Here is a 23,173-nt window from a genome sequence, read left to right as displayed (position 1 = left end):
GGGCTCTGAATGTGACAATCCAAATTACAAAAGCTAATTTCAGTATGGCTCTATTTCAACAACTTCAAGATAAAGTGACAATAAACTCAGACAGTGACGTAGTGAGGGGGGCAAGGAGGCGACCGCCCCCCTCCAATGCTAAAAAAGTGGGTGTCTAGGAAAATTCTGCAATAAAACTAGTACCGCAGGGGGGGGGGTCGATTTTCCAGAGGTTGCCGCCATTAAATAAAGGTAGCTTCAGCCAGTGCAAACAAACATTGAGTGTCACACCCAAGCACTGCATTATTTATATTTTGTGGAAAGATATTCGTTTAGCTAGAGCTCTTACAAATGTTCAGTTGTCAGGTAACCTTATTTCACTTATTCGAAAAGCAGTAAAGCAGAACTTACAGGTTTCCAATGCCAGAGCTGAACATGGATACATTACGGCTCGTGAACGAACTGTGTCCTTACCATGCATTTAGTCATAAATAAACAACCAGATAAAATCAATTCAAGGATTCAAAATGGTCGAGAATAAAGCCTCGTTTAATATTCCTTGCTTTTGTAATACACTGGGAAGTCAGAGTGCATTTTGAAACGTACCTTTGGGATTTGGAAAGAGCTTAGAGAATTCAGGAAGTTTGATTGTTTCTTTAAAACCGTGCAATTTATTGTTGTATCTCTTTACCGATTATTTGAATTGTATTACAAGCAAAATTCAATACTGTAGGTCAGTGGCGTACACAGGGCTGCGGGAGTGGGGGGGTCTGGGGCGTAGTCCCCAGGAAATTTTTTGGACCACGCCCTTCAAACACTCGCAAATGCGGGGAAACGCCCCTTTTGTAAAATTTTTCCCTATTATTTTATTCATGTTAGCTACGGTAAATAAGCATACAGTCTACTAAACCAATGAGTTTTACATCGTTTTTGGACAAATCTCGAGGACAATGTTTTAGAAAAGTGGGGGGGTCCGGACCCCCCATTCCCCCCTTGGGTACGCCACTGCTGTAGGTCAGGGTTCTTTGCATTCAGGAGCATTGAAATGCAGCGAATACGTAAAGAGAGAAAGATTATCGTCCAATTAACTTTATTTCTGAAGGGAACAAGAATCAAAGAGATGAGCCTTTTCACGAGAAAAGTTTGGTAGAGGGCCGATGGAGAAGACTTTTTGTAAAGGGGGAGGATTAGGTGTTGACGACTTGAAATTGGATTCCAACAGCTTAAAACAAAAACTCTCATTCCTTTGATATTTATCAACGTAGTTATCTCAACCAATTTAGTATCGAGGATGCAAGGAAATGGACAATAAAAAGCGTGTTTCAGTTCCAATGCAAACAAAACAACGGCATAGCGATAATTGTTCATAAAATAATCCTCTGTAATAAATATATGCAATACATCACAGAATTTTTTTTAACTTCGAAACCAAGCAGAAAGTCTATGAGTTAGCAATTTACATTTCTTACACGTTTTTTTAATAATATCTACTTTCTCTTAAGCTACGACGTAATAAAGACATACTGCAGCAAATCGACGAATAAGTATCCTGATTATATGTCCATGCAGATAGAGCGGGAGAGAAAAGAAGAGATTTTATTGCATTCAAAACTCTTTGGGAATCGTTAGAGGGGAGGGCTGGTCAAGCCCCCCGAACCCCCCACCAATTCAAATGCCCTTAGTAGCAGCCTATTACAATTTACAATAGAATTTTGTTTAAAAATCACGGGTAAAAGTTTCTCCTTTGCAGGCAATGTCTTAGATTGCTAAATTCGAGTTATAAAACCATCGTGCCTAATTCTTCTTAGAAGACTTAAAGGTCATTTGTGATTCAGATCTCAAAGTTATGCAGAGCTCAAAGTTTAATCCAATAATTGCCACGGACAATGAAATATCGAAAGGTTTTTGTAAAAGAAGGAGTAAACAAAAATTGGAGATCTACTGCAGTTGAACGGCACTCCTCCTTGCCACAAAAGACATATGGTTCCCTCAATTTCCACTATTTTCTCAAGTTAAAGAGCTTCTGCATAACATTTTATTTCTATGCATAACATTGCACAAACATATCTAGTAGCTAGAAATTCACAATTCAAAATAAAAATAGAAAAATGAACGACATTGTAAATTGTTTAACTACAGTTCCATTTTTCTTAGCATAGATATGCACTAGAATTAGCTGAAATAACGCTAATGTACTACATCTATATTATTATTTTTTTTCTAGAAAAGAACCTGATTATCTATCCATTCTTTGAATAAACAAGAGATCAAAATAATTCATATCTCGGCCTTTACGATCTTTTTTACAAATCTAACTTAAAACCCATTTCAGCAAGTTTATTCTTTGCTAAGCTCACCTTGAATTCTGGGTGCAATATGTGGAATTTTTAAGAAAAACGACTAGGCCGAAGAGCAATATCATTTTTCAACACATAATTCCTCTATCGTGTATGATTTAAATGCAGGGCCGTCGGAAGCGGAAGCTGTAGGGGCCGGAGCCCCCCAAAATTGTAAAACTGTATTTTTTTCTCTTAATAACATCAGTGTAAAGAACGAAAAGCAAAACAATGGGCAGCCCCCCCCCCCCCCCCCTCAATATGAATTTCGTTCCGACGGCACTGAAATGTGTCTATCAATTCGATTGATGAAAAATAATACTTTATACAATTGAATGCCTGGGATTCACTTTAAACTTTTAACTATATTCAATTATGTATATGCTATGGTACTAGTTGATGTTCATCGTACATGAAGCACTTCGGATCAAAAATCGGGGGGGGGGGGGGCAACAGCTTCTGGTAGATTGATAGTTTGGACTCGAAAGGGAACATCAAATGAGAAAAAGACTCGAGTGCAGGATGAAACAGGCACTTATCTAGCATCATTGTAATGCCAGTCTAGAAGTCCCGTAAATGCGAGAAAATGGATCAAGAATGATATACCAGAAAATGGCATTGTTCCATGCAATGCATCTCTCCAGCATTATTGATTTGTTGAAAGTGCCATGTCCGTTGAAACAAACTAGCTCGTTGAGTATTTGTTTCAACGGATAGTTTCTTCAATTCAACTCATTCAAGAATAAGATACCTATGTAAAAGATTGCTTTAGGTCCGATTGCGTACGATTGCTCAATTTTTTAACTCGTCGACTTGACCGCCCTAATATGCACTTAAAGGCCTCCGAGCATAACTGTATATTCAACCATTGCCAATATGATTCCTAAATGGGACGCCTGCAATTCTAGTACTTAGGGCACCACAGTTATGAAAAGCCATTTGTATTTTCATCATTAACAGGGCATCCGTAAAGTTCAAGCCTCAAGCAAAGCGTATTGCTCCATTTCAGTGGATTGATTCCGATGTATCTCGCCACTACTGGCTCTGGGAAGACATTCTTCGAGATTGATTCTGCATCGCTATTGCCAGCAAAGATCTAAGAGACAATATTCATATGATAAAAATACATGCGATTGTAGATCACATGCCTAAAGGAACTGATCTATAAAAAAGACTGGATCGAGCTTCTGATGTGACCAGAGTGTCGCCATCCGAGAAGGGCCCCAGAACAGCCCATGCGAGGAGACGGCCTTCTCTGTCACCCCTAGCAATGTTTTCAGCTGCTCTGGCTATGTTCTTTTTCAGCAATCATACACACAGCATTGCAGCTCTCGCGGATCCATGTTGAAGTATTGGTTTTGAGGAATGGCTTCCCGCTATTGTTTGGGGCCCTCTTTCTTTTGAAATCGAACGGGCTTCAAACTTTGGTATTTCAAGACAATGGCAAGCTCGATCCAGTATTTTTTATAGATCAGTGTATAAAGGATAAAAAGCAGCAACAACGATAACAACAACAACAACAGAAGCAACAACAAATACAATAACGTTTATAACTTTTCAAAAAAGTCCAAAAAGTATGCTACAAACGCAGAAAATCAGTTATCGACAAAGGCCGCTGATAATTCCACCTGTATACTTTAAAATTTATAACGCAATGCATATTATGTTTGTAAAAGCCCAGAATCCAACCTTTTTTAAATCAGGACCCAAATAATTCCTTGAAGAAAATGTTACGCAGAAAATTAGTACTTGTCTATCAAATTTATCTTATTCGATGCATTGAATAATTCAGATATTGTGTTTTAACATAGTTATATTGTGTTATACTGAATTCTTTCCTTGCATCACTGAAATATCCTAATGAAGTATCATTGTAATATGTTTTCTGGGACAAGTGTGAGCGTGTGTTTTCATAGGCCGTTCCAAATGTCGCAAATTTCCCCGTCAAAGAGAAACGAATTCTATTTAAAAAAATCACATCGAAAAATGTAAACCAGGCTGATAGGCGCACCAAAGTAGAGCTAACGAACAAATTAGAGTCAAGAATACAGTTTGTCGTGTATTTTATCAACTGTACGGGCAAACCTAAAGATATTCATTAAGCAAGGTAATTGATACTTTTGTAGGAGAATTCACTGTTTACATGATAACGCAAATATGTGATGTGATTACAAGAGATCAAGATATCACCAGATGACTTACTATTGGCTTTCCATTCACTGCTATTTTATGCCATTTTCCATAACCTTTCCTGTGGTACAGTTGATATTCTTTTACCCAGCTGTTCAAATTTTTGAAGCCTTGGGTTGCAATAGAAACAACGTTCATTTCACGGCCAAGGTCAACCTTTTAAAACGATACGAGAGAATTGATAAAGATTGATAATTTTCGAGATCAGCATTGCTTCAGTAATAGCCTAAGGGAAGTGGTGAAATAATTGGTAGAAAATAACTTTCGATTATGCGCGAAAAGGTGTCTTCTAAAAAAAACTACAGAGTTCTCAAGTGTGACCTCGTCATATAGTATCTGTTTGTAAAATATTCGATTTTGACTGCATAACCAAAAAGAACACCATGAATTACATCTAAATATGAAAAATATTTCGAAAATCGGGTGAGATATGGCCAATGAAAGATTTGAAGTTTGCCTGACAGACTACTGTCAGTTTGTTTATTAAGTTATGAACAGAGACTAAATAACAGATGTTTGATAGAGAAAGAGCCTGTGTTCATGTGGTCAAATCCTAATATAAACATTGAACAAACATACCCGAAGGTAAGTTCGTATAGGTAAGGAGTTCCTGCCCGCACACCATGCACTGTCGTTTTTCAGTCTTGCGTAGGCTGGGCTATGAGCAACATCCTTCATGGTCGTTGCCAGCAGCTTGTCATCTTCAATGAGACCTTTAGCAAGACCAAGAGGCTCTATTTTGGTGCAGACAGTGGCTACAAGAAAAGAAATCATGAAGGTTGGCACAGGGTTTCGTGGATGGTTTCGAGTGTGACTATTAGACACAATCGTAAGATAATGTAAGAGGACTGCATTTACATTATTTTGAGTGAATTCCGGTCCTTATTGAGCGTCTGCAATATCAAAGTTGCCCTTAGACTTTCTTGTTAAATGTCAATTTGATAACATGTAACAGCTGATCAAGCTTTTCCGTTAGTAAACATTGTTAAACAGTGTGCTTGAGTACAATGGAAAGACTGTAAAGAGCAAAGTAAAACTGGTGTTATCTTCCCATTAACGCTTTTAGATAAAGTCAACACAGACTCTTTATCTAATCACTTCTAACAATAAAGCAAACCACTTAAAGAAATAAAGATAAATTACAACCAGAAAAGAAAGATCACAGTAACTTTACACTGCGATACCTTGGCATGGTGTGATCTCGTTTCTATTGCTCACATTTCAACGGGTAAGACTGCGGTAAGTTAAGCCATTTGCATACTAAAGGTGACATATACCCCATGCTCTTGCAAGTTCCATCACGCCTTTCGTTATCTAGAAACTATTCCTTCAACAAGTTGCGTTGTTCCATCAACAATAATATAACATTCTATTTTTCCATATGCTTTTGAACCGAAAAAACGACCCCGCGGACATATGCCATAATTTTCTAATATAATCTTGGTATGACTGAACTGCCGTTAAGAAAACTGAAATCAATTCTACATTTCACTTTATAGAATCGACCAATCTACAAACTGATTTGAGGTTGATTGGTTTTCAGGTAGCAGAAATGCTGTTCAGAAGTGCTCGTACCAAAAGCAGTTTAGAAGAATTCGTACCCTGCTCTAACAACCTTAGCAAAGCCAAAAATTTTTAGCGGTATGAAAAGCTATTAAATAATCGGTTCTCTTGTGATAAGTGTTGCCACAGGAAACCTAAACGCTAACCTTTTTGGCATGCCCCGTTTGCAATCTTGATATCGTCAATAGCAATGTCACTCAAATAGCTCCCTGGATGAGTTGCTTCCAATATCATCTATAAAGAAAAGAGCAATCTTAGAAACAAGCAAGAAAATGCGTCGCTTACGTCATATTCTTGTGAGAGTAGATGAACTGTATATTTATTCAGAGGGGAAGGGTGCGATACTGCTTTTGAATTGAATGTTCTTGAAGACACGCCTTACTGGAGGGTGTATCTTTTTGAAATGTCAACCCTGTTGGTGCTCATCGCAAAGAGAATGTCATCAAAGATGGAATTGTCTAGTTACCTTAAAAGGCCTTTCGTTTCCTACTGTCAATTTCAATTGCTTCCACTTGTCACCCCGGTTCCCCTTTATTTGCCAAAGAGTTTTTTCGCCTCTTACGGAGTTATCTTTCTTTAACAAGCGTAATGTCCCAATAGTCGCTCCATGCAGATTGTACCAAACTGTTAAGCACCTCTTGTCATTGCCAGGTTCTGGATAGATTGTAGGGCTTATGAATCGTGCCTTCATGCCCCTTCTTGCAGGATACGATGCCTCGGTGTAAAGATAGTGGCCTAAAAGTAAAATATTGCTTCCTGATGATCAATGATAATTCTGAAATTTTATTACAGTAAGGAGTTACGCATGGCTAGTGCTACGTTTTCAGAACGTAAAATGCTTAAATGTGGTTGAGAAAAAAAAGAACATATTTGAATAAGAAGAGGGAAAGTAGAGAAAGAAGAATAACAAGAAGCGGTAAAAGAGAAATTCTGTGAAAGTGAAATTGAGAAGTAAAAGAAGGAGTCAAAGAGGAAAAAATCGAGGAAGAAGATGGAAAGGAAGAGCATGTCAAGGAAGTAGAAAGACGCGACGAAGGAGGGAAAACGAAAAATCGAAGAATAAGAAGTAGAGGATAAAGTATTGGAGGAAGAAGACGTAGAAAAAGAAGAGGTCGAGAAAGAAGGAGAAATCAAGCGAGTAAAAGAAGAAAAGAAGGAAGAAGCAGAAGTTGAAGAAGAAGAAATCAAAGAAAAAAGGAGATATAGTAGAGAAGAAAAGTAAGTAAAGGAAGAAAAGGAAGAAGAAGGAGATGAAGTAAAGGAAGAGAAGTAAAGGAGAAGAGAAAGAGTGGTAGAGGAAAAGTAAAGAAAGAGCACGAGGTCAAAAAAAGATGAAGTAGAGAAGAAAGAAAATGAAATAGAAAACGAAGAAGAAGCCAAATAATAAAAAGTTGAAAAAGAAGACGAAATAGAAGAGGAAAAAGAAGGGGTAGCAGAGGGAAAAGTCGCAGAGAAAAAAGAAGTAGATGAGGAAAAAGAAGTCAGGGAAAATGAAAAAGTAGGAGAATAAGACAAAAGACAAGAGGAAGAAGAAGAAAAGAAGAAAAGGAGGAAGAAAAGATAAAAGGAAAAAATTAGAGATTTAAGGAAAGAAAGAAGAGGAAGAAAAAAGACAAAGAAGAATAAAAGACAAGATATCGAGGAAGACAAAAAGGATGTAGAACACGAAGATGAAGATGGGGAAGATGCAGGAAGATAATATTTTAAATAGCAGAATAGCCAAGATTACTGCACTGGTATTTAGCCCTCCTATCAATAAGAGTAGTATTAAAATCCGAATCCATTTTTGCTTTTATTGGGTGACGATATAATGATTATAACTGATTCTGAATACAACAACGTGTCCAACCTTTGTTCACTGGCGCTCACATAAACGAGAACCACCTCTTACCTTTCCCAGATGTATGATCGCCACTTGGCCCAGTGCTCCTTGATGGAGTTTCGCCCACTCGTCGCTGCCATTGAAAATAGTAGCTACCTGACTCATTAATCCAGCTACAAATACCATTTTCAAAGTCGCAGTCATATGGACCTAAAAGGAGCAAGCTGATCATTTAAAACGTTGCAATTTTTCGTCACGCTTAGTCATCTTACCGCTGTCAAGCCTTGCCACTTTTAACAGCATTAAGGTTGATGACTTTTCAAGGACTCTTTTTTCCCCATGCGAGCACAAAGTTAAAAACAACTGATAGTAGCCACCAAACTTGAATGAAGTAACCGAAGTGGAAGCTCACAATAAACGTTCATAAGCTGTATGATTGCGGTTGTTGGTACATCTAAAACTGCATGGGTATATTCTAACCTCAGGAGTGCTAAACACAAAGCAGATCCTCTGTTCTCTGGTCCCCGCTATTCCCCGACCATCAAATTGTCAGTGCAAAACCAACTTTATGTAAAATTAGTAAATTGCTTAGAAAACCTACCAAGGTCACATCTGGTATGCCTTTTACACAAGGCCAAGTCTTCAATTGGTCCTTGGCAATCTTTACCGCCAAATTTCGGGGCTGGATCAGTACAGCGTCGTCTTCTCGTTCTCACACCACGTCCACATGTAGAAGAACAAGATGACCAGGATGACCATCGCCCCCAGTGACCATCAATTGGTGCTACCAGGACAGAATATAAATGTTTTGATTTTCTGCTTGTAAAATTATACACAAGTTTAATTCAAACTATTTATGAACAAACTATCACTGGGATGAAAATTAAGAATCCTAAATTGTAAACTGAACATTGATCTTTAACGTTAAGCAAAACTGGTAAGAAATTACTATATCTGATCTATACGAGGTCGGTCTCGATTCTGCAAATGCCGACCAATTGCGTGAACTAAAAAGCTATAAAATCTTGTGCCCAAATTGCGGTTGACAGGTGAAAAAGTTCACCGTTATCAATTCGAGGTCTGTCCTAGCATTGTAAAATTAGTTAACTCAACCACCATAACTTCTTTTAAATGAAAGACACACTTAAGATATCGCAAAAAGATGGGGTGTCGAAAGGATAGTACCTAAACTGAATGTTTTATCATCAAGTGAACTAACTAAACTCCACATTTGAAAATTTGGTAAAACGTCACGACAATAAAACGTCATGATTTAAAATTTTAGAATAACAATAGCTTTTTAAAATGATATCAGCACTTCTATAGTCTCTTAAGTCTAACTCCTATAAGAAACATAAGTTGGCTGACAATTTTCAAGATAACACCAACCCAAACATTCTGCTATTGTGCAAAGATTCATCTCTGTCTCCACTCCATGCTTGTTGGCCCGTTTGCATTTGCTAAGGTTTGTTGATTTACAAAATCTTTGACGCTTTTTACGACATCCACCATCACAAGAAGACCATTGCGACCAGTTGCTCATGTAGTTCATTTTTTTCTTTCCTTTTGTCAGTTCTAGTCAGAATAAGAAACACTTTTACATTGAAATTTTGAAGAAATTGGTTTATTTGTAAGCAGATAAAAAAATATTGTTATTGTTGTATATCATCTACAAATAAGTGTTATTTCATATTGTTTTTTATTTGTTGTAATGGCCTTGTTTGATTATCTGAATAGGTTTGTGTGAATTGAACTGTAAGAGCTAACGACTGAACAAAGAGTTTGTTTTCTTCTTATCTCTTCCTCTTCAGTTACATATTGGGTGTCAGACAAAAACAAAACTTAAGGACCAATGCAGGTTTAAAGCATGCTCTTTGAAATTTGGGGTACTTACCTCATTGCCCCCTAGTTTCTACAGATTTAGAAAAAATTACAAATTTTCAAAGCAAGACTCACTTGCACAGTCATACAGAGCATTTAATTTAACCACATCCAAATCACTGAGGCCTTTCGTGTTGCCCAGGCTTATCGACTGATCTTCAATTGCCTTTAAAGTGTGCTTGTAATTCTTAGAGAAGGCATCATTCCCATAATGCATAATGCTCTTTAAATCGTACTGTATCCCTAGTGTGTCGACTTCGTGATTATCAAATTTTTCAAAGTTAATTTCATTAACTGCAAAATGAAAGGAAAATAATGGTTAAAGATGAGCAGCTGTATTCAAAATGGTGAAAATGATAAATATCATTCCTAGCTCATATGTGTTATAAATAAGAAAGATAATTTTGAAACAAGGCAATTATGCACAGAGTTTTCACGAAATGCTTTTGGGTTCTTTTCTAAAGTTACTTTCTTCCCTTTCTCAAATGTTATTCAGACATATTTCCAAGAGCTGTTTTTCTTATACTTGTTAATTTTGATGTTGCAAATGAAGTTTTCTAGAGGTTGGTGTTTCTTAACTTGAGGAATTCAGCTACAGCTACAGCAGTTGAATTGCCCACATAAAACACATTGATAATCGAAATAATAATGATAATAATGATACAATGACGTCAAATGGCAAGATACTCGACATCGTTGCTCGACAAGGTTGCGATAACAAATGAAGCTCAATTCATCAAATTGTTTATATGTTCATATAATTATTTAGTTCATATGAAGCCTATATAACTGCTACAACAAAACGTTTCATATTTGATTAAGAAATCCAATTTCACCTTTGCTTTCCATCTTTCAAAGCCTTAGTTTTGTTTTTACTCTGTCTAATAACTATTCACGAGAGTCGTATCAGCAGGTTCGGTTAATTAAATGATTTCAGAAAGAGTTGAAAACGTGCTCTGCCAAGGCGTTATATTTATTTGCTGAAGTTAAAACCACCATATGGTTTTTGCTTATTCTCCTATCGCCACAAGGCAATCTAATTAAAAATTTATACAATCAAAAACATTTAGTTAACAAGATCTGTATAATTTTGACAGCTACACTGATGTCATTATGTTTCATCATTTGAAAATGATCCAAACCGTTTTTTATTAAATACACTACACAGCCACAACAAGACTTTGCATTTCCTCAAAACAATTTCGGTCATTCAAGATGAGATTGTACGTAGAACGATTTAGTATCCTGTTTACTAGATATTAACTCAGGATTTATAATCTATGCGGTTCAAGAGCTTGATTTAGCTGTTAAATTTTACCAAATTTAGTCGTAGATCCCTATCATTGCCTAGAGAATCGGCAAAGTTTTCTATTGTTAACTTTGAGGTTTTGGAAAATTTCCAACCTTTTTGACTATAATGGTGTTTGTCAGTATTCTTGCGCCTTGCGATATGTAGTCTTGCACAGATAACAAAATATTTATCAGCTAATGTTATTCACTGGTTTTTCAGTGTTCCTTTTCACACAGACTTTCATAAAGGCTAATAAATGAAGAGATACTTGGTGTTTCTATGGTCTGATCAAATCAATATGTTCTAGAGTTTCATAAGCCGCAGCAATGTACGAACAAAGTGTACTCTTTTTTCGTACACAAAACGGCTTCTGTCCTGTTATTCGATAGACCTTTGCTCAAAGGTTAAGGCTTAGAGAGTATATCATGAGCAAGGCTGTATTCAAACTTATGTCTTAGGAGTAGGGGGCATAGGCATATCCTCCTTGAAAAGGAATACGTGGTGGGGCTTGTAAGCTTTTAGTTAAAAGAAAGGATGAGGGAAATGCTACTATACGAAATCGAAAAGATGAAAAAGAACCAACAGTTGTTTTGGTAGACAATGTTGTGAGGTCATACGAGGCTGAAAAAGAGTAGAAGAGAGGTAGGTCCATAAGGCTGCGGCTGCAAGAATAAAAACCCCACGAATAATAGGAAGGAAAGTATACAATGAAACTACCTAGACTAAATGTATCGAGAAAAAACGGAAATGCTGATTTCACTGACCTGGGTCTATATTTTCCCAAAAAATTTCTATGTATTTGTCTCTATCAGGCCTCGAGTGTTCATGCCAGAAACCAAGTGCATGCATAATTTCGTGAAGAATGGTCCCCTAAAAAGCATTTATGGTGTCTTTAAGATGACATAATGCACAGATTTTAATAAAACTAAAATGATTTACAACTTTCTTCAGTCTTACATTGGATGATAAAATTGCAATTTTGATCATGCATGAAATATACATGCTTACCTTTTCTAAACATGGCATATCTAAAATTATTGTTTGTGCACCCATCCTCCAATATGATTTACCAACACTTGAAGAGCATCTGAAAACATTAAAACGGTCTCAAAACTTTTCAAAACATTTCGAAGGTGCACTATCATCATGTATTACAAACCAAATGGCGAATACATCGCGATAAACCGAAATTTCATCCGAGGAAATGTTACGGTAGAAAATTGAGCACAAAAGATCTTCATAACTATGATAAAAAAAAGCTAGCAATATTTAAGAGGAAGAAAAGTACAAAATTAGGTTTTCAGTTTTATTAAAAAAAAAAGTTTAGTGTTTGAGCTTGGGGGCTTGGTTTGGTGTTGAGTTAAAAAGGGGACTGAGTGTTTGAGGCAAAAGGGGGTTATTGTTTTACCCAGTGCCCTTTTTGATCACTGCCATAAGAACAAAATATTCAGCTTTAGGCCATACCAATCGAAATCAGCCGTTTTGAAAAGCGTGGAAACAAAGAATATCTCATAGCGGTACCTACCCTTCTCCCATCTCAAATCTAATCCAATTTTCATCGCTGGATTTCCTTTTTACAAATTCTAAACAGGATTTACTCTCTATCTCCTCAATCGCGTCACGAATAAGATGTGCTTCATCTCCTGCAACAAAAGATGTAATAGAGTTTGGGAAAATTTGTTTTATGCTCCAAGGTTCTATGGTGAAGACAAATCGTCCCATACTCGATGCCAATAACAGGTCTGTCATACCAGGGAGTGCAGAAAAATTATTAAATATTCACTGGTTTATTGGGAGATGCTATCTGTCAGGAAAATTAGTTCTTCCTTGCTTAAACAATTTTAAAAATGTTGGTAGTAGTGAGTATTGTTTGGTTCTTTCAAACAATTTGCGAGCAGGGTTAGTTTTTTCTCGGGTTACCGTACACTCTTTTTTAATAAGGACAATTTTATAAGAACAAATGAAGGTTGTCTCACTCACTTTGTTGGCAAAATGAGTCCTGACTACTTCCCTAGAAGTGTGTATGCGATTAGATTAAATTGTCAACTCTACTTAAAACTGTTTTCTAGTGTGTTTAATATCACAAACCTGTGGCTTCTCAACTAAAACCACTAGTATCTCATTTAATGAGCTGGATAACAACTCCAGGCATAAGATCTTTAGCAAATTGAGTGTAATGGTAAAGCAAATTTCGGTCATATCTAAATTAAGAATCTGAACCACTAGCCAAATGCCTTGCTGGATATACCTTAGCAGCTTGAATTTGCAAGATAAAAATTATCAAAGATAAGGCAGGTTTAATAAAGCGCAGGAAGTGGAGTAAGACAGATTCAAAGATGAAAGACAGTTCAAAAACTGTAAAAAATTCATTCTGATTTGGTTGATACCGGAGAGTTTACAAACCAGCCCTAAAACATTAGATTTGAAACTCAAAACACTTCATCGAGCTTTAGATTGCTTACACTAGTGCCTGGCAGTTGTCTATGGTCTTTTTTATCAACCCCTATCATTTGGAATCTCCAAGCTTTTTTAAACCTTTCCAATAGTTGGAGTTGATAACACCGCCTACTTTGCCAAAGGACTTACATTTGACACCTTATTATCGCAGTCCTTTCTTTGCAATTTTCTATCAAATCTGATCGAGGTTAACCATAAAGTATTTCTCCATTAGCATTGCTCCTCATGCTTTCAGGATGAGTCAGCCCAACCCCCTTTTGAATAACCTTTGTAGGCACTATTACCAAACCTCAAAGAAGAGGGCAAGAGAAAACAAAACAGTCATAACAGCTACTTACTTAAACGATATGATATTTCGTATGGCACTATTCCTGTTCTCCACAGGAATTCTCGTCTTTGCCTCACGTTCCTCCTTTTTCGAACTGGAATCCTACCATCGCCAGTTTCCATTTGCTCTGTCAAGCTATTGAGCTGCACTGAAAGTTAAAGAATAAATGGAGTGAAAACTTACACAAGTATCTGAATTATTGATAATTGATATAAACGATATGATTATTGAAAACATGTAGGGATACAAAACCATTGAATTGAATTCTAAGGTGTATGAACCAAATAAGAATAAAAAGGCTGCCTACGTCACAGCTATTTATGAGAACATTTTCGCAGACTTTCGAAGATTTCTCATCTCGGGGAAAATTTGAGATAAGCATTTCTCTTAGATGTCTTTTGAGAAAACGTTTACTGCAATCTCTTGAGATGTTTTTGCCTCGATAACAGGTCAAATAACAAGTTCATAGCTTCACCAGATTTTGTTATTTTGTTTTGCAGACATCTGTGGGACCAACTCCCTGTTGTTGAAGGCCTTTACATTTTGTGGTCTGTTTCTCAAAACTATAGCCTGGCTTCTTCCAAGAACTTTTCGAAGGGCAATAAGCTGCTTGGACAAGCCTTTCTTTATATAAAAGGGAGGAAAATACTTTATTCGTTTATGATAATGATGGTCACTTGATGCGAGAATTGTGCAGTTATTTGAGGCGCTGACTACAGACCAAAGGGTCTGTGGTTCGTGTCCCTGACAGGACCAAACTTTCACCCAGAGTGGCGAAAGTCGCCAGCTCTCTGTGATTTCAGGAGTAGGAATCACGGGGTGTGGTCAAACCGAGAGGAAGGACCAGGACACTGCTCGATAAGCATAAGCTTCTCAGTGTCCTAAAAACTACCTTCGGATGCTAAGTAGAAACAAAAACAAAACAAGGTCACTGATAATGCAGGTGCACATGCCTCCTAGTTAGTGTGCTAAAAGGGCCCCGGTTCCTTTCGCCAACAGAACTTGTATGTTTTAAAGGTTTGTGTTCGGAACGTTGTTCTTAATATATAGGCTTCAAAATTGCATTTTGGTTGTGAAGGAGGGAAAGAGATCAAAACGTCTGGGGGTCAGGCATGATTTCGATCAACAAGCTCGTCTTGAGTGCCGGCGGCTGAAAGCAATGAAGCTAAGTGACAATGTAAAATTACTCCCTTGTCAAATTCTTACGATGAATTTGATTCAAACTTGTGTAGATTAGCGGTCACTTCATCCTACAGCCGCACATCAGTGGTTTGTGAAATTCGTTTCTATAAATTCAAATTTAATTATGCGAGATTTTTTTCTACAAAATCAATCCAATTAATTATGAGTGATAAGAGAAGATATGTTTAGGAAAGTCTGCGCCTATATTTCCTCGCCCAATATGTCTCTTACATCAGACACACGAGTATCTGGGTCTACCATGATTCAGTAGCCAATGACTCAAAGACATTATACTAATGCTATCCAAAAAACCGATCCAAATCTTCATACGATATATTTGCCACCTGAACCCATAGTTTTACATACATATGGATTTGCTACTGTTGAGAAAAAGCTTCTTCTACCTAGAACAGTATTCCCACTGCACAAAAGAAAATCGAGCCCATGACGGAAACTTGTCGAACTCCATAGACCATTTTAAACGGTAGCTTGTAGCATGTCGTATATCCAACTAAATTCTTCTATAATGGCCCCGATAATTACAAAATGCTACTATGCTTGTTGAAGATGTAAAAGGAAGCACCAAACAATTTAAATTCATATTCTTTATTTCGGAGACAGGATTGTCTTTCAACTTAATGATAATGTGTTCCTATCCATGCCATCATAATGCCATTGGCACAACGCTTCAAAAGCATCGCTGCATGCATTTTTATCGTAATCGGTCAAAGGTATTTAAACACCATAAAATCTGAACAAAACACGAGGCCGAACAATGTTCGGCACACAAAACCTGATAATGTGTTAACTTTAACATCAAGTATGGAAAATGGGCAGTGAACGATAAAGATTGTTAGAACCAAAATAATTTTAGTCGCCTCTTTAAATGACTCGTATATTTAACTGTTTTTGAAAAAGGTATTCAAGTTTTTGGCTCATTGGTTGGGGGGGATGAACAGATTTCTGGGCACTGCTTCGCGAACTCGTATCGTAGTAAGCCAAACGAAGCAGTAGGGCATTTAAGTTGCTTAGAAAGGTCAAAACAAAGCATCATTTATCTCTGCTACCTTGGGGAAGGAACGGCTCGCTGGGATAGAATGGAGAATCCGCTCAATGAATTAGTATCGGATGTCGTGGACCAGTCATATACCCAGCAATACATATCCTCAGTATAATGGATTAAAGAGAAACCTCTTAGCAATCCAATTCAACATAAAACTTCCGACTTGAGCAAGGCAACCCAATTTGAATGATTGTGTTGTAGCGAGACAATCTGCTGACAAACCCTAGCTTGGTTTCCTGGCGTCCCCTGCGTCCGCAGTGCATACAGAAAAGGCTTTCAGCATCGAGGAAAACAATGAAGAAAGATATAACATTCAGTAATAAACATATTTTTCGATAGACCAAGAGAAACGCCTGGTTCTAACACCAAAGTAGTCAAACTTTTTATGCAAATTAGATGAAGCAAGTTAGCTTTCTTGGAGCATTATCAGGAGTAATTACTAAAATTCATTAAACGGAAAACTTAAATGGAAAAAAACAGGAAGTTCTTAATGTTTGATTACCAGGTCAAAATTGCTTAACCAATTAAGCAAGGGCAACTGGCTCGAAAGCTCTCTTTGAGAAATTTTCAGGTGTTTTTAAGCAACAGTATAATTCTTCGAAAACATTTGATTAAAGACAATCTGTCTCGTTGTGGATTGGTTAACGAGAACAATAGCTGGAACAATAGCCTAAACACAATTCCATATTTTTTACAATGCGATAAATTAAAGGGGGACTGGAAACAATACAAAATCCCTTTGTTCTTATAATCAATCAACGTCGTGACAGATTGCATTTAATTTAGCATACTAAGTTTGTAACATTTTTATAATTTATGCTAGCAAGTTATTAAATTTGTAACATTCTAGTAACTTTCACCTTTAAGTGTCATGGGCTTAGTATGCCGAAGCCTCAGCGAATAAAACAATTCCAAATAGATCTAAAAATAGCCAGCAAGTCATATGATCTAATCCTAAGTCATTGCGGTTTTATTGATACTTGTAGCCTAAAAATCATTATGGATGGAACTTGTGTACCTTCATTGAAATTCGCAATCCGCGTATTGACGGATATATCATCAGTCTTATGAACAATGAAAAAATCAATGGACATGTCCTCTATATAAACCTTTTTAAGTGAGACAAAGGAAAAAGCGTATATACTTTTCTGAAACATGTAAGTAGGGCGAATAAGCTTATAATTGAATTATGTTTTCTTGAAGTCATTTTGGAACATACATGAAATGATCCCCATCACTTGGTGTCCGTTGTTTTGTGATTCTTTGCCTGGTCTCTTTAAGGTACCTATCAAAATTTGTCTAAAATATCTCCACTGAATTCATGGTTTTAATTTAAGTTTAAAAGTGTAGCTAAGGGAGGGGGGGTTCACTTTGAGGATTGGAGGGTTCACTTTTAGGATTGAGGGGGTTACTTTTAGGATTGGGAGGTTCACTTAGGGAAGATGTGATGGTATTGATACTTCATGAAAATAACTGTCATTTTCCCTATAGAAACTTATCACCTTATACTTAACTAGAGCTTTGTAGTACAGATTTAGGAGGCCTTATGAGCTTTAAAGCAAGTCAAATAATCACGGGCTGCACTGCAAACAGTGCAAGATTAAGCCCAAATCGAGCCTGGTACTACAGCATAAAAAGGCCCATTATTGGGACTATTTAGCTTCGGGGAACTTCTCGTTTGCTTTCGTCCGGACTTATTTCGGAAAACCTAATCCTGTAGCATCAATAGTACCCACCACAATCCAGTCCTGATTGGAAACGCAGAAAGGATTCCAGGCCTCTTCCACTTACAAGTTAACACGCTAAGTTAACACAAACTTCCTGTACAAAACACCTTATAACTTTTTTCTATATATGTGTATACTATGCAGATTTCAAAGCTTTTGAGACCCAAGGTACACGATGATACAGTTGGAGATGGTACTGAAGTCTAAGTATACGGTAAATCGTTAATGGACCTTTAAGCCCCAGCATGCTTTGCTGTTGCCGTGGTCAAGATGCAAGCGGTATTATAACAATTTGACACTCATCCTCCATTCACTTCTTCATTCATCTTTTGAATACAAGGTGACCCCATAGATCAAATATCTGAATTTCAATGGAGTTGGGGGCTAGACAAAAAATGCATCGGTTTGGTTGTAATTAGCTAGCAGTTGCTAAGACATAACACAGATTGATAGTTCAAAGGAAGACATCACTTCAAAAACAAATGACGTATACATTCTGCAACATTTCGAAATTCTTGAAATCAAATTAATTGCTAACGTCAGTACAGGGGGCCGGCGAAACGTATTTGAAAGTGGAGGGCCAAAATATCAAAGTCTTGAAAGGGCTTAGGAAAGGCCGCCACCATGGTTGGTGGCAAGAAAAATTCAGAATCGTTGTGTCTTAGGGATGGCCAGAAACTGTATTTGAAACGAATTTTAACTGAAGGTGTCACATAGTCGCGTCTGTTATGATGTTGACTTGAAATGGAAAAGTTTTGCAAAGTTTTAGAATAACTTGGCTCGTAATGAACCCTTTTTGGTAGATTTTGAAAGTACCCGAAATAAAATGGGGGAGAAAAATAAATGAAACATGGATTAATGAAAACATTAACGTTGAAATATCAATAGAAGAACTATCAGCTAAAACTAAAAAGTTAAGCAACTTTGTACAGTTAAGACATAGCTTTGACATAGCACATTTAAGAGAATACTAGGCAAAGTTACTTGCAGAATCATAAACTACATTTATTTTCACTTTTGCCTAAAATTTTTCTTTAGCTCTGCAGAAAAGTGGGGAGGCCAGGGCCCCTGGCCTCCCACGGTTTCGCCGGCCCTGCAGTATCTCTTTATAGACGGGTAAAAAGTAAGATGGATGTTGATAAACAGAAGCTCCACCCTACATTTGTCTTATTAAGGCCATTTGAAAACGCCAAATACTTTTAGGTTTTATCTCTAAGATATCCCTTTAATAAAACTAACTTTCTCATACCGACTCAATAAGATATTAAAGTTCATTGATTAAATTTTGCTACAGCTGAAGTTACACTTCACAAAGAAGAGAGCTTAGAGCTTGACCTCGTTTACGTGGCTTTTGTAGTCATTGGTTTTCAAGGCAAAGACCTCGATAAAAATCAGTAGGCTTGTCTTGATTCTAGTTTTAGTCCCAAGATAAGGCAGCTTAAAAGCCAAGCTGGTATAATATTCGCATTAATTTGAAAGGAATGAGCCTGGGGAAAAGTTGAATTTTATTAGCATTGTTTTGCAGGTTCACTGGGAGGGGGCAATGAGGCCAGTGCCCCGGGGAATAATGCAAAGAAGAGGCTCATACGAATACAAAAAAAACTGTCCTGTGTTACTTTTAACTGAAATCGATAATTTTCAAGCCTTCCCTATTTCAAAAATGATAGAAAGGCAATCCTAAATTTTCTCCTAATAGTAAGAGCTCATGCAGCCATATTATAATTTGGCTGGGTACGTTCGCCACTTCTTTGTTTCTTTCTCTTTTCATGTTGCCTCAACATTCAATATGGTTAACAGTTGCCTTTGGGTCCGGAAAAAGTAATTTATCATTATTTCAGGAAATCGTAAATGAGATCCTTCGGGGCTTTTCCAAACTGGCAACCATACTTAATAGCTGATTTGCTTGCTACAACCATTCTGAAGAACATGATAATAATTGGAGCTTCAAGGAGGATTGCGTTGGATTCAACGTTAATCACGGGCTGGAGGGTCTATTGCCCTGGTGGGGCAATTGTTGAGAAAGGTTCTGGTTTTGATCTATATAAAAAAGCAGAGTAAAAACTACAAGGAAAGAAATTTGCATCAGCTCCATGGGGGGTTTCAGTATGGGCTTCCTCTTAGCTCTACCTTATTTTTACTGTATTCCTTTTGTGCTTGTACGTTGCCTGTGAAAAATAGATTTAATTCTTATTTGCTATGAAGAAATGTTTCCCAGTTGCTGATATTTTGCAAGTGTAGAAGACTTAGGATGCGTTTCTGTTCGTCCCACTCGCAGTTCTAATAGAGACGCAGTTATTTCCTCCAGAGTTTAAATTTACTCTTTGCAAAGGATTATGCGTTGATCCATCTCGGATCAAGCGTGTGGATTTTTGGATTAAAGCGCACAAGTTCTAACAACCTACTTTGTGTACGAATGATGAATCGAAATTGCCAACATCAGCCACAGTGGGTTCTCTAATCACAAATAAAATGGCTGCCAACTAAAACGATTTTCCTAAGCAACTTGATAGGATTATGAGAGCAATGCTTTGCTCATCAAGGTCATATCTTTTAATCGATTTCTGGAATAAACAATCAACTAATAAAGAACTAACTCCTTTAATTATTAAACAATATGTAAATGGTTTTCTAAGTAACATAAAATCTCCATGGAAATTGGCATTCGCTGAAATTTCATCACAATAATCATATTCATAGACCAAGTTGCCAAGGAAAAGATTAGAAGCTTTTAGTAAAACACATTTCTCTTCATTCAGGCATTGACCTAAAATGACTGGTATCAGTGGAACTCAAAACACCGTAAAACATCTTTGAATTGAAAATCGACCTTTTAAAGGCAGGCAGGAAATAATCTGTTATCTTCTGCGCTGCATAGCAACTCGTGTTTTTCCGTAAGCGAAGCAATTCCTGGACAAGAGGCACAATTGAATCGACGATTATTTGACAAAAAAAAGCGGGAAGGCCTGAGACATTTGACCCAGTGGCGTCGCCGGCCCAAAAAACTGGGCGAGCAAAAATATTCATCGGCCACGCCCTCCAGACGTAGAAAACGGAAAACGTGGGAGATGCCCTTTTAAGTTTTTTTATGAACTATTTCGAAATATTTGGAAAAGTAATTTTCTCAAGCATCATTTTACGCAACGGGAGCTTTCTTGCAAGAACAAAATCGAAATCGATCTCATCAACATCACCAATTGTTTAGGATACGAGCGAGTTGATCGAGCACCGGTTTGCCGAACAAGCTCGAACTGTAGCGATTTGAAAAAAATTAGCAAAATCCGAGTTTAACGGTTAAACTTCTAATTGTTTCAATAGAATTTTTTCCGATAAGTTCTCTATGCTAACTATGATTTTCAAAACATCCTTACCTTTACATAAAGAATTATTTTATATACTTTTTTACACGGTAAATATTTATGATCCTTTCTTCCTTCGCATTACTGTTACACGCGAGCTGTTATACCCCTCCTTCGGGGACTTTGTCATTATTTTTTTATTATGTCGAGTTCTGTTTTATTGGAATCCCGATTCAACAGATTTTCATTTTTACAACATTCTTCTGTCCAACAGGTCTTTCTAAAGAAAATGATCGAGCCAAAAAATATCGCAGTTGCTTCGTAAAATTTTGTTGAAAGCTGACCAAAGATTTGATTAAATCGAAAATGTTGATTGAATGACTGGATTAATTCCCTTACCCTTTAAACCCCATCCCCATCTTCTCATGAAAACCCACAGCCAAAGTTCGCGCGAAACCCTCACGTAGGCACTAGTTTGGTTCTCCAGACAACGAACATAATGAAAACACCAATACAATGTTAAAGGACAACTGATCTCATCCTTGACCCCCTGTTCCTTTTTTAGACATAGAAGTTCAATGACAAGCAAATTGCCTTAACGCTAATCTTTAAGAAATTTCGCCCAGTCAATCCAGACTTTTCCTTAATACACGGATGATATCCATTAACCGTTTCAAAATTCTAAAAGCCGGGACAAAAAAAGTTAAAGTACAATAAAAAGCTAGCATTGTACATGTATTAACTTGACGATGCCTCTTCCGAATTCAAAAAAAATGTATACAATAGTTTTCAACCAATGATTTTATTGAAGACAAACACAAGTTGTTATCGCCCCATAACACAATTTGATATCCATCAACGATATAGACGGAAACGTTTAGGCAGCTAGCCAGGATGAGGATGTGAAATATGTTCGCAATCTTTCCTTGACGCCAGCTCTAGCCCCGTCGTGCATAATAGGATACGGGTATATAAAAAACGAACAAATAAATCAAATGTTGTTTTCCAACTTGACCGAAAAGCAGTTGCTGTTTCTATTAGAAAATGGCACACGAGTGTTCGTTTGAACACACAAGTTAACATCAATTAAGAGACGTTAACGATTTGTATGGCTTTTACCCGTGTTTTGGTTACGCCATAGTCTTTCGAGCAATATATTGTTCGAACCACTGAGACCAGCATCTGAAAAATCTTACAAATTCAAACAACAAGGAACAATGAAAACACTTACTCTTGCTGACTTCATCGCGATTTGTTTGTGTCGACAGGATAGTTCGTCCTGATATATTAAAAACACCAGTGAAGAAGATTAGAGCAATTTTAGCTAAATTGAAAACCATCGTAATCTTCTTCCCTATACTCAACTTCTATCAACTGTGCGGCGTCTGTAGAAGCATTCGACCGAGCTTGAGCTGTTGTGAGCTTGTCCAGAGAAATTGTGTACACTAATGTATTTGCTCTGCTTTTATGTGTCGTGCACAATCATTTGAATGCGTCATTTAACTCCATTATGACGTAGCAGCCATTCTTCTGGTTGATTGGTCGCGATGAGGGTTAAGGAGGATGATTTTTGAATGCCTCAGATACGACAGCGCTCTCGCCTAAAAAAGTACATGCCTATTCATAGGACATAAGGATGGTGGCTCATTACAGATTGCTCGTTTGTTCTCTGTATTTCTTAACAACAACCGATGTGATATATGAAGCCAACCTTTGGTTTACAATGCGGTTTCCATTTGCTGTAAACTGTGGCATTGACTTTTTACTTTGTCCAGATAAAGTGGGTGTTATAGAAAATAAAACTCTCAATGATTGTTTCTCGAGCAGTCGGAATTTACTGGATTTTCCTACCACATTACAGCTTTATCGTCTGTCATCTATTTGATCTTTAAGTTTCAATAGCTGTTTAGACGCACGTGTGACAGCTAAGTGTCAGCCTCCAAAATATGCAATAATGTAACAAATTTTAATAAGAAATGTCACTAAATGGTTTCTGAAGCACATCCTACCTCGAGGAAACAGGGAGTAGCAAATATTTTGGGGAAATATTCGATAAAT

At 37.2% G+C, this 23,173-nt stretch overlaps 1 protein-coding gene across 1 annotated transcript; it reads right to left on the bottom strand.

The window, feature by feature from the left end:
* Positions 1–1,330: 1,330 nt before the first annotated feature.
* On the bottom strand, positions 1,331–22,790 carry LOC135690086 (uncharacterized). Its single transcript, XM_065207543.2, has 14 exons — positions 22,347–22,790; positions 13,858–13,995; positions 12,588–12,705; positions 12,071–12,149; positions 11,827–11,932; positions 9,847–10,065; positions 9,280–9,465; positions 8,492–8,674; positions 7,960–8,100; positions 6,535–6,803; positions 6,215–6,302; positions 5,085–5,260; positions 4,518–4,661; positions 1,331–3,411 (listed from the first exon to the last, which is right to left on the bottom strand). Exons 1-14 carry the CDS (start codon positions 22,453–22,455, stop codon positions 3,241–3,243), a joined length of 2,127 nt encoding a protein of 708 aa, XP_065063615.1. The 5' UTR covers positions 22,456–22,790; the 3' UTR covers positions 1,331–3,240.
* Positions 22,791–23,173: the final 383 nt, after the last annotated feature.

This window comes from Rhopilema esculentum, chromosome 5 (assembly GCF_057945365.1).
Source record: "Rhopilema esculentum isolate cy_ngs chromosome 5, ASM5794536v1, whole genome shotgun sequence".
Classification (NCBI taxonomy): Eukaryota; Metazoa; Cnidaria; class Scyphozoa; order Rhizostomeae; family Rhizostomatidae; genus Rhopilema; species Rhopilema esculentum.
The sequence above is the reverse complement of the archived record's forward strand: the minus strand, read 5'-3'. Positions and strand labels throughout refer to the sequence as shown.